General features: G+C 40.5%; 1 protein-coding gene across 1 annotated transcript in view; it reads right to left on the bottom strand.

Moving 5' to 3' along the window:
• Positions 1-8,420: 8,420 nt before the first annotated feature.
• LOC133546577 (gastrula zinc finger protein XlCGF57.1-like) overlaps positions 8,421-14,491 on the bottom strand; it is a 34,581-nt gene continuing 28,510 nt past the window's right edge. Inside the window, exon 4 of the mRNA XM_061892354.1 lies at positions 8,421-8,511. Coding sequence (XP_061748338.1) covers positions 8,421-8,511 — 91 coding nt within the window. The remainder of the gene's footprint in view (positions 8,512-14,491) is intronic.

Below are 14,491 nucleotides of genomic sequence, written 5' to 3'. Positions count from 1 at the left end.
TTCTTTGGGTTCCTTGGAAGATATTGTAGGATGGAATTCACAACACATAGGATATAAAGCATTATACACGTATTTAAAAAACATTGGGTTAAATAAAAGAATATAGAGTAGGGATCCATCTTGATCCACACTCCATTTCAACCAGAAGGTTGCTTGGCGGAAACAACCGCCCACCTCCGGAATCAGTCCCCGCCCATTCCCCTTAGGCGCGAAATTCATTTGAGCGAAAGACATTAGAGTGAGAGGAGCTCTTTAAAGCTCCTGAGAATCTTAAAAAGCTTACAGAAAACGAGAAAAACTTACAGCGGGTGCCTGTCGGACATTCACCGTCGTTTTCGATGATTTCCCCTCGGAGCAAGGATTCGATGTCTGGAGTCTTTGGCACAATCAAGCCTTCTCCTCTGCCTGGAACGGCCGTTGACGGACCCGCCAGCTTTAAGGGAGACGAGCGAGCCGGAGATGTAAGTAAATATATGTATATATGTATCGTATACCGCATGTTTTTTTTCTTGTAAAATGAGAATCATTTGACTCACCAGACTGCGATTGTGTTAAAACGATCGCGTTAGGATCTTACGGCAAATCCTCTATAAAACAAAATAATGAATACACACAATATTAAATAATTTGAAGGTTTAAACACACCTCGATAATCATCTTCCAACTTTGTAAGACCGTTTAAGCAAAGTTCATCGTCTTTCACTTCGTCGTCATCGGCTGGTAAAAAAAAAAGTATTACAACGTCGTACAAGTGCAATGCTTTTAACGTTTAAATGCTTAAATGGAGTTAAACCAATGTCTAATAATGTGGTAAAGCAGAGGTAATGGTGTGTGTGTGTGTGTGTGTGTGTGTGCGTGTGCGTGTGTGTGTGTATGTGTGTGTGTGTGTGTGCGTGCGTGCGTGTGTGCGTGCGTGCGTGTCCTGTTGTTTCAGACGATCGTAAACATTTAAACTGTCAGATGGGTGGCCAGTTGCTATTCATACGACATTCTCAAGCTTCCATAAAAACTGAACCCTCCTTTGTCCCCCAAACTGACCTGTTGATTCAAACGACCGTAAAGACCAGTTGCTACGTGACACTGTGTTCTGCGATAGTTTTTTCCATCTGTTTAAATATGTTTTCGTGAGGTATGGAAGTTGTTTCAGTGCGTACGAATGTGTGTGTGTGTGTGTGTGTGTGTGTGTGTGTGTGTGTGTGTGTGTGTGTGTGTGTGTGTGTGTGTGTGTGTGTGTGTGTGTGCGTGTGTGCGTGTATGTGTGTGTGTGTGTGTGTGTGTGTGTGTGCGTGTGTGTGTGTGTGTGAAGTGTGTGTGTGTGTGTGTGCGTGTGTGTGCGTGTGTGTGCGTGTCCACCAAAAACTTCCCAATCCACGGTAGATAACGATGAAAATATCGAGAAAGGGCTTCCGTCTCTTCTTTCTTTTAGCTGAAATAAGCAGATATCACCCATTTCGTATCTGAATACAAATCCAAAAGATTCCTCCATCCCGCACGCTTCCAAGTCCCATTTCTCACGCAAAGACTCGGTCGGCGGCATCTGAATACGATTTAGAAACACTCGACTTTTTTGCGGAGCGTCAATGTAAGTTTTATTATTTTTATAAATCGACACAGGCGTTTCACTAATCATGACCGAATCAAACAAAGTCTTTACGCTAACGTATAAAGCTCCAAATAATGACTAAGCCTTACACCGCCCTTTTGTACCCCTCCTCTACGTGTGTGTGTGTGTGTGTGTGTGTGTGTGAAGTGTGTGTGTGTGTGTGTGTGTGTGAAGTGCGTGCGTGTCCACATCTCCACACGTAACATTCCCAGCCATCAATACATCGAAATCTGGAAGTTGTTTCAAACGATCGTAAACATTTAAACTATCAAATATATGGTCACATGCTGCTCAGATGACATTGCTTTCTTAAAAAAACTGAACCCTCCTCTGTTCCCTGTCAGGTCTTAACTCCACCCTCTTCCTGGTTTAACCACTCCCACCGCAGGTCTTAACTCTGCCCTCTTTCTGTTTAAAACTCCACCCTCTTCCTGGTTTAACCACTCCCACCGCAGGTCTTAACTCCACCCTCTTCCGGGTAAGCCACACCCACTTGACCTTGACATTTGAACCTGACATTTGAACCTGACCTTTAACCTTGACCTTTAACCTTGACCCCTCATAAATCATTAACCTTTGAACTTGACCCCTCATAAATCATTGACCTTTGACCTTGAGGGGTCATAAATCATTGATTTATGGGGGGTCATAAATCACTTTTGACTAAAGGTAGGGACTTAACTTCTCTAATGTCACTTGGACAATGATGTACAGAACAGAGGAGATTTAGTTCATTTCTATTTTTGGTTATAGGTGATTCTTTTTTTTATTATTTCAAAAACCTCTCCCTTATCCAGCTATGGATTTCTGGTAGCTGCTTGAAAATAATTAATACGGAAAGCTTTACTTTAATAAGTGTATTGTTTTCCACTGATAAACACAATTGGGAACTGATGTTGCCAAGAATGGAACTCACGTCTTGTAGAATAAAAGGCCAATGCACCAACCTTTGTGCTATCAAAGTTTTGTTGACGTTACCAACAACAATCAGTAATCTTATGTTTATGAAATGGACATCAAGTTTGTTGTTTTGATTCAGTTTGTCATCCTTCTTTGATTCTAGTGGCATTTAAATAACTGTTTTTATTCTCTCTCCATATTCCCAACTGACCACAAGACTCAAAAGCCAACATTTTCGATGGAGCTTGGGCGGTTTATAAGTTGTCGAATTTCCCGGCAAATCTGTACTGCTTCCCGAAGCGGTCACGGGGCTTCTTACGTCATCATTTCTGGCTCCTCCCCTGAATGAAATAGGCCTCCATACACGCCTGGTGGAAACACCCCCTCCATTAGTCCACACACGCCTCCAAGCCTCCGCACCATCGGAAGCGGACCAAGGATCGCTGGCTGACACCGATATATCAATTTAATAGCATGACACATAGATAGAAAAATAGAAAAAAATGGAAAAAAGTCGATACGGTTGGGCGATTAAACGATGTCAATAAATATTGCAAAAGACATCAAATCGAAACCAATTAAAAAAACAGTCATTTGAAAAAAATACATAGGGCTGGGCTGTAAAACAATACAATATATATAATGATAGACACATGACTGATGTTAAAAAAGTAGGAAAATGGCCAATAGGGCTGGCTGATAAAACTAGACACATAACTTATGTGGGGGGAGGGGGCACCAGACTTTTGAAGAGGGAACGTACGCCCTCCGGTGGAATTCTGCTGTAACTGCACACACAAACAAATTCATTATTTCCAAGTGTGCATTATTTAGTGTCCAAGACTTCGAATTTGTCATTTACATATTTAGTGTATAAATATTCATTAAACAGCTGTTTGATATATGAATATTAAATACTTGTTTAGTGTATAAATATTCATTAAACAGCTGTTTGATATATGAATATTAAATACTTGTTTAGTGTATAAATATTAAATACCTGTTCAGTGTATAAATAGTAAAAACATGTTTAGTGCATGAATATAAGTGTATGAGAAACCTAACTTATGTAAAAAAAATATATAATTACAAAAACATTGAATAAAAAAAAGAAAAAGGCCAATAGGGCTGAGCGATGAAACGATATCAATAATTATCGAAAAAGATCAATTGAAAAAAATATATTTTTGAAAAAAAATCCCTAAAGGGCTGGGCCGTTAAACTAAACCAATATATAACATGACACATAGAGAGAAACAAATAGAAAAAAATGGAAACAAGCCGATAGAGCTGGGCGATAAAACGATGTCAATATGTATTGCAAAAGACATCAAATCGAAATCAATTAAAAAAACAGTAATTTGAAAAAAAACCCATAGGGCTGGATTGTAAAATAATATAATATATAATGATAGACATATAACTGATGTAAAAAAAAATAGGAAAATGGCCAATATGTGGGGGGAAGGGAGGGGGAGAGGGACAGAGAGAGAGAGCGAGAGAGGCAGAGAGTGAGAGAGAGAGAGAGAGAGAGAGAGAGAGAGAGAGAGAGAACCGGACTTATTAAGAGGGAACGTGCGCCCTCCTGTGGACTTCTGCTGCAACTGCACACACAAAGAACTTCATTACTTCCAAGTGTGCCTTATTTAGTGTCCCAGACTTCCAATTCCTCCTTTACATGTTTAGTGTATAAGTATTAATTAAACAACTGTTTAATATATGAATATTAAATACCTGTTTAGTGTATAAATATTAAATACATGTTTAGTGTATAAATATTAATTGGCCCTAGTGTGTGCATGTGAGTGTGAATGTTCTCTGTCTATCTGTGTTGGCCCTGCGATGAGGTGGCGACTTGTCCAGGGTGTACCCCGCCTTCCGCCCGATTGTAGCTGAGATAGGCGCCAGCACCCCCCGCGACCCTGAAAGGGAATAAGCGGTAGAAAATGGATGGATGGATGGATATTAAATACATGTTTAGTGTATGAATATTAGATACATGTTTAGTGTATAAATATAAGAGTATGAGAAACCTAACTTATGTGAAAAAAAAAAAAAAGGCCGATAGGGCTGGGCTGTAAAACAATACAATATATATAATGATAGACACATAACTGATGTTAAAAAAGTAGGAAAATGGCCAATAGGGCTGGCTGATAAAACTAGACACATAACTTATGTGGGGGAAGCACCAGACTTTTGAAGAGGGAACGTGCGCCCTCCTGTGGACTTCTGCCGAAACTGCACACACAAATAAATTCATTACTTCCAAGTGTGCCTTATTTAGTGTCCCAGACTTCCAATTCCTCCTTTACATGTTTAGTGTATAAGTATTAATTAAACAACTGTTTAATATATGAATATTAAAAACTTGTTTAGTGTATAAATATTAAATACATGTTTAGCGTATAAATTCAATATATATTTATATATATATTAATATAAATAGAGAGAGAGAGAGAGAGAGAGAGAGAGAGAGAAGAGAGAGAGAGAGAGAGAGAGAGAGAGAGAGAGAAGAGAGAGAGAGAGAGAGAGAGAGAAAGAGAGAGACCAGACTTATTAAGAGGGATGGTGCGCCCTCCTGTGGACTTCTGCTGCAACTGCACACACAAACAAATTCATTACTTCCAAGTGTGCCTTATTTAGTGTCCCAGACTTCCAATTCCTCCTTTACATGTTTAGTGTATAAGTATTAATTAAACAGCTGTTTAATATATGAATATTAAAAACGTGTTAAGTGCATAAATATTAAATACATGTGTGGGAGGACTCTTTCCCAGATCCCCCGTTGCTTGACTGGAATGACCACACTGGGCCTCAGTGAATCACACTCTTTAATGACTTGCAGTACATACACCTGCATCAGTCCATTGCTCTCCAATGCGTCCACTGTCTCTCGCTGTGTGTTCTTTTTCCTCCGTCACTCTCATCATCTCCCCTCTCAAAATCTCCAAGGCTGCTGATAAAGGGGACAGGTGATTAGATGACTCGCTCCAGCTGAGGTATCTGCTCACCTGTCTGCTGCTTCGTGGTTGGCCCCTGCAACACCTCGCCTGCAGGGGACGCGTAGGACACGCCCCTCTCCAAAACATGTTTAGTGTAATAATATTAAATACATGCTTAATGTACTAATATTAAATATGTGTTTAGTGTATGAATATTAAATACATGTTTAGTGTATAAATATTAAATACATGTTTAGTGTATTAATATTAAATACATGTTTAGTGTATGAATATTAAATACATGTTTAGTGTATGAATATTAAATACATGTTTAGTGTATAAATATTAAATACATGTTTAGTGTATGTATATTAAATACATGCTTAATGTACTAATATTAAATACATGTTTAGTGTATGAATATCAAATACATGTTTTTGTATTAATATTAAATACATGTTTAGTGTATAAATATTAAATACATGTTTAGTGTATTAATATTAAATACATGTTTAGTGTATTAATATTAAATATGTGTTTAGTGTATGAATATTAAATACATGTTTAGTGTATGAATATTAAATACATGTTTAGTGTATAAATATTAAATACATGTTTAGTGTATGTATATTAAATACATGCTTAATGTACTAATATTAAATACATGTTTAGTGTATGAATATCAAATACATGTTTAGTGTATGAATATTAAATACATGTTTATTGTATTAATATTAAATATGTGTTTAGTGTATGAATATTAAATACATATTTAGTGTATGAATATTAAATACATGCTTAATGTACTAATATTAAATAAATGTTTAGTGTATGAATATTAAATACATGTTTAGTGTATAAATATTAAATACATGTTTATTGTATGAATATTAAATACATGTTTATTATATAAATATTAAATATATGTTTGGTGCATGAATATTAAATGCATGTTTAGTGTATGAATGTAAATACATTTTAATATATAAATATTAAATACATGTTTAGTGTATAAATATTAAATACATGTTTAGTGTATGAATATTAAAATACATGTTTAGTGTATGAATGTTAAATACCTGTTTAGTGTATGAATATTAAATGAATTATTAGTGTATGAATATTAAATACATGTTTATTGTATTAATATTAAATGCATGTTTAGTGCATGAATATTAAATAAATGTTTAGTGTATGAATATTAAATACACGTTTATTGTATAAATATTAAAATACATGTTTAGTGTATAAATATTAAATACATGTTTATTGTACGAACATTACATATGTGTTTAGTGTATGATTATTAAATACATGATTAGTGTATGAATGTTAAATACATTTTTAGTATAAAAATATTAAATACATGTTTATTGTACGAACATTACATATGTGTTTAGTGTATGAATATTAAAATACATCTTTAGTGTATGATTGTTAAATACATGTTTAGTGTATGAATATTAATTTGTCCTGGTGATTTTGGCCCTCAGCGCCTTCACCTGTGTCTGCAAACTAGTAGTGTTTCTCTAAAGATGTGATGCGAGGGAGGTGTGTGTAACTCTCGTCTCTGCAGCCGCGGATCCTGCCGTAGGAGCCAAAAGCGATTTTACAGCTCCTCACTCCTCTGCTGCCACCGCTACAGGGCCCGAAATCGCCTTGCATTGCGAAGCGTGGACCCACGTCGGCCGTTCTTCCACTTTCACTGCAGTGTGGGTGACGAGGAGAACTTGGAACGGGCCGAGCCAGCCTCATTGTTTCCAGCTCTTCCGTCTGAAGTTCTTGATAAGCACGAAGTCGCCCGGCACAATGGTGTGTAGAGGATGATCCGCTCGCCCCGGAAGCGCCAAAGAGACTTGCCTTCAAATATTAGCAAAACACTTTGTTAAAGATATACAATATCTTACCAGTCCGTGTTCACAGAGGGTTGTCTCAATTGGCAGTCCTGATGGTCCTATCCCCACATTAGGGGGGACTGCAAACAGAATCTCAAAAGGTGACAGGTTATGACGCGTGCACACCTGCATAGGCATGTACATGACAACTATCCGCAAACATTTAAGCCAGCTGAGCTTAGTCTCTTCACAACATTTGGCAAGTTTTAATTGAATTGTTCCGTTTCCTCTTTCAACAGCAAATCAATTTGCAAATAATCAGACAATTGCTGTATCACCTCATTTACAAAATGTGAACCATTGTCACTCCATAACTTCTTCGGAATGCCCCACTTTGCCACAATTTCAGTTAAAAGTGCTTTTGCCACTGCAGCGGAAGAAGCATGTTTCGCTGGGAAGGCTTCTACCCATTCTGAAAACATATCAACCATCCATCCACCCATCCATTTGCTACCGCTTATTCCCTTTTTGGGTCGCGGGGGGCGCTGGCGCCTATCTCAGCTACAATCAGGCGGAAGGCAGGGTACACCCTGGACAAGTCGCCACCTCATCGCAGGGCCGACACAGATGCACAGACAACATTCATACTCACATTCACACACTAAGGACCATTTACACATCACTAGACAATATTTTTTCCCTTCACTGGGTGTAAGTTCAATGAAATCCATCATGACATGCTCAAAAGCCCTACTAGGCGGTGGGTGTGCTGCTTGTGGTAATGGTCTAAGTTTACCTGGATTATTTTGAGCACAAATCAAACAACTTTTACAGAGATGTTCTGTGAAAGCGTAAAAGCCCTTAGTAAACCAGAATTGCTGTACTGTTGGACACATCCCTCCCTTTGACACATGGTCCAACCCATCACTCAATTTCACATAACAATCAAACAAGCGTTTAGGAAGACAAGGCTTCCCATCCATCCATCCATTTTCTGCCGCTTATTCCCTTAGGGGTCGCGGGGGGCGCTGGTGCTTATCTCAGCTACAATCGGGCGGAAGGCGGGGTACACCCTGGACAAGTCGCCGCCTCATCGCAGGGCCAACACAGATAGACAGACAACATTCATACAAAGCTTCAGGCGTCAGGGCCAAACCCGGCTCCGTCCCGGAAAACAGCACCAGAATTAGCCCATGCCTGTCGTTCCTCGCCCACAAACAACTCGGCACTTGCGCCAACAAGGAGGAAATCTCAGTCGGAGAAGTCACCGCAGTCAAAGTCAGGTGTGCGTCATACTTTTCGTCAGTCGGAGATGCTAATTGCACCGAACGTAGCAAATGAATTTTTGCCGCATAATTAATTCTATATGCATCAACTGATTGTGAATAGAATACATTTTTTCCCGCGTGCACGCGGTTGCCAATCCTTTGCCAAAAAACAGTCATGCATAAAAGGATTTAAATCCCGCCAATTATCAGATTTAGCTTTTGCTATCGGAATGTGCGGACTGGAATTTTCAACATGATCCAATATTTCTTGTGATGGAGTTAATTTTACTGCAACTGCACATTTGCATCCATCAAAATAGACGTCATTAATAAACAAACTATCATTCAAACCATGATAGAATGAAGCTTCCTATTCTTGGTCCGGACCTTCACGAACATGTGACACACAATACATGCTTTCAGATTCAATTCTGTCAGATACTGGATTCAAACAGGGTGATATTGTGCTCTCTAGATCCTGCAAAGCAGTGGTCCTTACCCACCACTGATAGATATAGAGCGGACAATTCACCTCCAATGAGACAAAATTCGACCCATTTGCATTCCTCTCCACTTTGAGGCCTTCTGGCATCGGAGTGATTCCGATACCCCATTTTAACATTAAATCACGACCCAACAGATTGATTGGACAAAGATCAGACATTAAAAACAAATGTTTTGTTGTCATTGTACAATCAGCCGTCGCCCATGTACAACGAATTGGTATTGAAAACTTTCTAAGACAGTTTGCCCACTCGCACTAGTGGAAAACATAGTTCTACCACTCAATTTTGTAGAGAATTCACTCGTTTGAATTACGCTGTTTGTCGCTCCAGAATCGACAAGAAACGTCAATGACCTTCCACCCACATCACACACAATCATCGGCATTTTCTTATAGGCTAAGTCCTCACAAAAAGCATACGTCCCAATCATTGGCTGTTCACGCTCTTCTAATTCCCTAATTCTGTCCTGCACCTTAGCAAGCAGCAATGTATCAGTAAAAGCAAGTGCGTCTTCGTTGCAGTTAGCGGTTAGTATGGTGTTGTCGTGAGAGGGTGTGGGTGCAACACTTATCTGTTTCGTTGTCTCAGGTCCCGAGCCGGTCAGTCAATCTGAATTGTTTCTGAGTTGGCCTCCATCCGCTCTGCCCCAATAGTCCCGCTGTCCATCCCGTTTATTCTCAGGACAGTCTCGCCTCCAGTGACCTTCCTTTCCGCACGTGAAACAATAGTTACGGCCACGTCCATCTTTCTTCTTGCCTCCATCCCGCGTTCATTTCACAGTGGCAGTCCTCAAAGTGTTCAAAAATCAGTCCTTGGTGGGGTCCCACAAGTCCCCCATGTCCCAAAAATGCAAAAAAATGAATAAAAAAAACAGGGGCCGGATTTGGACCCCGGCGTGCCATAGCTTGGACACCTATTTCAAAAATTGCCCCCGGCCGGGTATCTTTTCCTTGGAGTTCATAGAGAGCAAATCCAGCAGAAAATTGGCATTTTAAACAAAGAGAGGGAGTTTGGAGGGGGCAAAACGTCCCGCGTGCACCTCTGCTGCTATCTTTGCCAACTGCTCCGGTCCCAGATGCACCAGCAGAAGTTTTTGTATTTCTGCTCCTGTGGGACGCCATGCCCGACAGAAAGCCTGGAATGCGGCTGCAAGCGCGTCTCCACCTCTGTGTGGTGACGGCCAGTCTCTGATCGCTTCACGCATTTCCTGGTCCATCTGGTGTAAGACCAAAGCGGGAGTCCCTTGCGGTCCTGGATATTCCATCATCGGAGCCTGGAAGGTTCTGCCACTTCTCAGAGTCCTGCCAGCACTGTCCTCACTCAGAGACATTTTATTCACTTCGTTGGTCACATGTTGAATTGATGAGCCCGATGCTCCTTGATTGTCATCCTGATGTGAGTGGGAGGACCCCGCCGGGGCTGCTGCGCCGTGCCCCGAGACTGCTCGCTGGTAGTTAGTGGGCGGAAACGGCGTTGTGAGGGGTAGAGTTGGGAGCTGCTGAAGCTGGAGCTGGAGGGGTGACATCGGCGGGTGCTGTTGTTGGTGCTGGTGCTGCTGTTGCTGTTGCTGCTGCTGCTGCTGCTGGTCGTAGTGCGGGGGCAGAGTGGGGTAAAGTGGCGTCCAGTCCTCAGAAACCCTTCGACTGCGACTCAGGCCCTGAGATTGGCTCGAAAACAGAGTACTGGGAAAAATATCAGTTGCAAGATCGATCTTTTCTTTATTTTCTGCTTCACTCATCTAATGTTTCTTTATGTTGTTCAAACAATTCAAATCTTTCACACCCACAGTCTTTCCCTTTCGCATGTTGACCTCTTGTAGTGCTAACTTTTCTTTAATTTTACTCAATTGATTCATCCTAAATGAACCAGTCTTGGGAAATCCCAATTCATTCACCCATACTTTCACACACATTAGGGCTCCCTCTACATATTTTCTTTCATTGTGCACATACATGGGAAATCATAATCAAATACCTCAGGCTTAACTTTCCTGGTCCACGTATTCAAGCTCGTTTAAATTTTCCGCTCTTCTCGTTTAAACTTAACAGGCTAAAATTTGTGTTGTTTCTTCCGGCCTCTAACCGGGCATACATTCACGGCCTTATAGACACTGTTAATCATCGGGAATCCAACCCGGCATTAAAAATCGGGACTCTAACCCAGGGACTCTAACCCAGGGACTCTAACCCAGCGCTACAATTGGGACTCTAACCCAGGGACTCTAACCCAACGCTACAATTGGGATTCTAACCCAGGGACTCTAACCCAGCGCTACATTTTGGGACTCTCACCCAGGGACTCTAACCCAGCGCTACATTTTGGGACTCTAACCCATTGACTCTAACCCAGCGCTACATTTTGGGACTCTAACCCAGGGACTCTAACCCAGCGCTACAATTGGGACTCTAACCCAGGGTCTCCAACCCAGCGCTACAATTGTAGCGAGACGGAAAAAGAACGGCTAATTTCCCATGTATGAAACATATAAATCACTCAAGCTTTGTCACACAAAAAAACCTTTTGTGGAATCGTCTTTTGTTTAAAATTCAAATGTCACAGATTCGTCTTAAAATTTCAGTCAGGATGATTCAATTAATTTACCGTTACGATGTTGCAGCGGGTTGAACGTGATCCCGAAGAGACGGCCGTCCGATTCGCAGGGGCCTCCAAAACTTTCCCGTCCTTTCAAATTTCTGGGAAGGAGACGTCAGCTTTTTTGTGCTGCCGGGTTGATTAGTCCATTTCAGCGGCCTCTGCCAACGGGAACAGCGATCTTCTTGAGATCCCACTTCTGACACCAACTTGTCGTGGAAATTTCTTTAAGACGATTCTTTAGTGACAAATAGCTTTAAAATGATTTATTAAAGTAACAAACAAATAATAACAAGCTTTGCAAAGCGAGACCAAACCAGAACGACACATCCGTTCGTTCCAGCTTGTTCTAACTCTTTTAGAATTGGACATGACGATTATACATTCTCAGAAGTCTCACCCTCCATGCTCATTACCATACAGTATGAATGAATGCCCAAGGTCCTGTGAAGAAGGAGAGGGTGTCGTTTGCCCAGAGGGGGGGTCACTCAGGAAAGGGGAACAATTTAGCTCTGTTGGGGGTCAGGAAGAGGAAAAACACATGCCCAGGGTAGCTATAGTCCACATGTCACATCACATGTACGTACATTCCAGACAATACTGGAGATGATTCCGTCATTTCGCAGGGTATTCAGAATTTGACTTCTCTGCGAGACGCAATAGGAGAAGATGTTGTGGTGGATCCGTCCTGAGTAGCAAACTGGCGTTCGTGGATAATGCAAATTGGGACGATTATGCTAGTGGACTTAGCTCCATTGTTTGTCTTGTCAGTTTGTGTGATTCCGCTGATAAGATCACTAATCACGCGTATGATTTCGTCTACGTTCGTTCAGTACACAGCCTTGGGACAAGGTGAGGTAGATTTCAAGGATGAAAATGAAGATCCGTTCTTCGAGATGTTTTTTTTTTTTCGCTAGTTAGTAATGTTGTTGTTTGTAGTTTATTATAGGTAATAAAAGGGAGGATTGTGATAGCAAAATTACTTGTACTTGTTTTAATTGATGATGTTCTTTAAACGGGTCGCCAAAAGTTGTTTATTAGGCTTAGGAATGTGACGTTCTGCAGGAGACCTCTAATCTGATCAAGCTCTGTCTTCTGTGTCACCCTTCTGGACAAACCACACCCTCTCCCCTTCACAGGACCTTGGGCATTCTTTTACTGGGATACTGTATGTTAATGAGCATGGAGGGTGGGACTTCTGAGAATATAATATTGTCATGACATATTCTAAAAGAGTTAGAACAAGCTGGAACGAACGGATGTGTCGTTCGGGTTTGGTCTGGCTTTGCAAAGCTTGTTATTATTTGCTTGTTACTTTAATAAATCATTTTAAAGCTATTTGTCACTAAAGGATCGGAAATTTCCACGACAGCAGAGGCAGCAGAAGTCCACAGGAGGGCGCACGTTGCCTCTTAATAAGTCTGGTCTCTCTCTCTCACTCTCTTTTTCTCTCTCATTCTCTCTCCCTCTCTCTCACTCACTCTCTCTCTCTCTCTCTCTCTCTCTCTCTCTCTCTCTGTCTAGCTCTTTGTCGCTCTCTTGCTCTCTCTTTCTTTCTCTCTCTCTCTCTCTCTCTCTCTCTCTCTCTCTCTATATATATATATATTATATATATATAAATATACATTTAATTTATACGTTAAACATGTATTTAATATTTATACACTAAACAAGTTTTTTTTTAATAATTATATATTAAACAGTTGTTTAATTAATAATTATACACTAAACACGTTTTTAATATTCATATATTAAACAGTTGTTTAATTAATACTTATACACTAAACATGTAAAGGAGGAATTGGAAGTCTGGGACACTAAATAAGGCACACTTGGAAGTAATGAATTTATTTGTGTGTGCAGTTGCAGCAGAAGTCCACAGGAGGGCGCATGTTCCCTCTTCATAAGTCTGATCACTCTCTCTTTCTCTCTCTCTTTCTCTCTCTCTCTCTCTCTATATATATATATATATATATGTATATATACATATATATATATATATATATATATATATATATATATATATATATATATATAAACGGCATTCTTTCATCTCCGTAATATCGCTAAAATTCGCTCCATTCTGTCCACTAAAGACGCTGAGATCATTATCCATGCGTTTGTTACGTCTCGTCTCGATTACTGTAACGTATTATTTTCGGGTCTCCCCATGTCTAGCATTAAAAGATTACAGTTGGTACAAAATGCGGCTGCTAGACTTTTGACAAGAACAAGAAAGTTTGATCATATTACGCCTGTACTGTATATACCTTTATATACATATATACATACATATATACCTATACTGGCTCACCTGCACTGGCTTCCTGTGCACTTAAGATGTGACTTTAAGGTTTTACTACTTACGTATAAAATACTACACGGTCTAGCTCCAGCCTATCTTGCCGATTGTATTGTACCATATGTCCCGGCAAGAAATCTGCGTTCAAAAGACTCCGGCTTATTAGTGATTCCTAGAGCTCAAAAAAAGTCTGCGGGCTATAGAGCGTTTTCCGTTCGGGCTCCAGTACTCTGGAATGCCCTCCCGGTAACAGTTCGAGATGCTACCTCAGTAGAAGCATTTAAGTCTCATCTTAAAACTCATCTGTATACTCTAGCCTTTAAATAGACCTCCTTTTTAGACCAGTTGATCTGCCGCTTCTTTTCTTTCTCCTATGTCCCCCCCTCCCTTGTGGAGGGGGTCCGGTCCGATGACCATGGATGAAGTACTGACTGTCCAGAGTCGAGACCCAGGATGGACCGCTCGCCTGTATCGGTTGGGGACATCTCTACGCTGCTGATCCGCTTGAGATGGTTTCCTGTGGACGGGACTCTCACTGCT

The sequence above is a fragment of the Nerophis ophidion genome, unplaced genomic scaffold (genome assembly GCF_033978795.1).
Source record: "Nerophis ophidion isolate RoL-2023_Sa unplaced genomic scaffold, RoL_Noph_v1.0 HiC_scaffold_33, whole genome shotgun sequence".
NCBI lineage: Eukaryota > Metazoa > Chordata > Actinopteri > Syngnathiformes > Syngnathidae > Nerophis > Nerophis ophidion.
The sequence above is the reverse complement of the archived record's forward strand: the minus strand, read 5'-3'. Positions and strand labels throughout refer to the sequence as shown.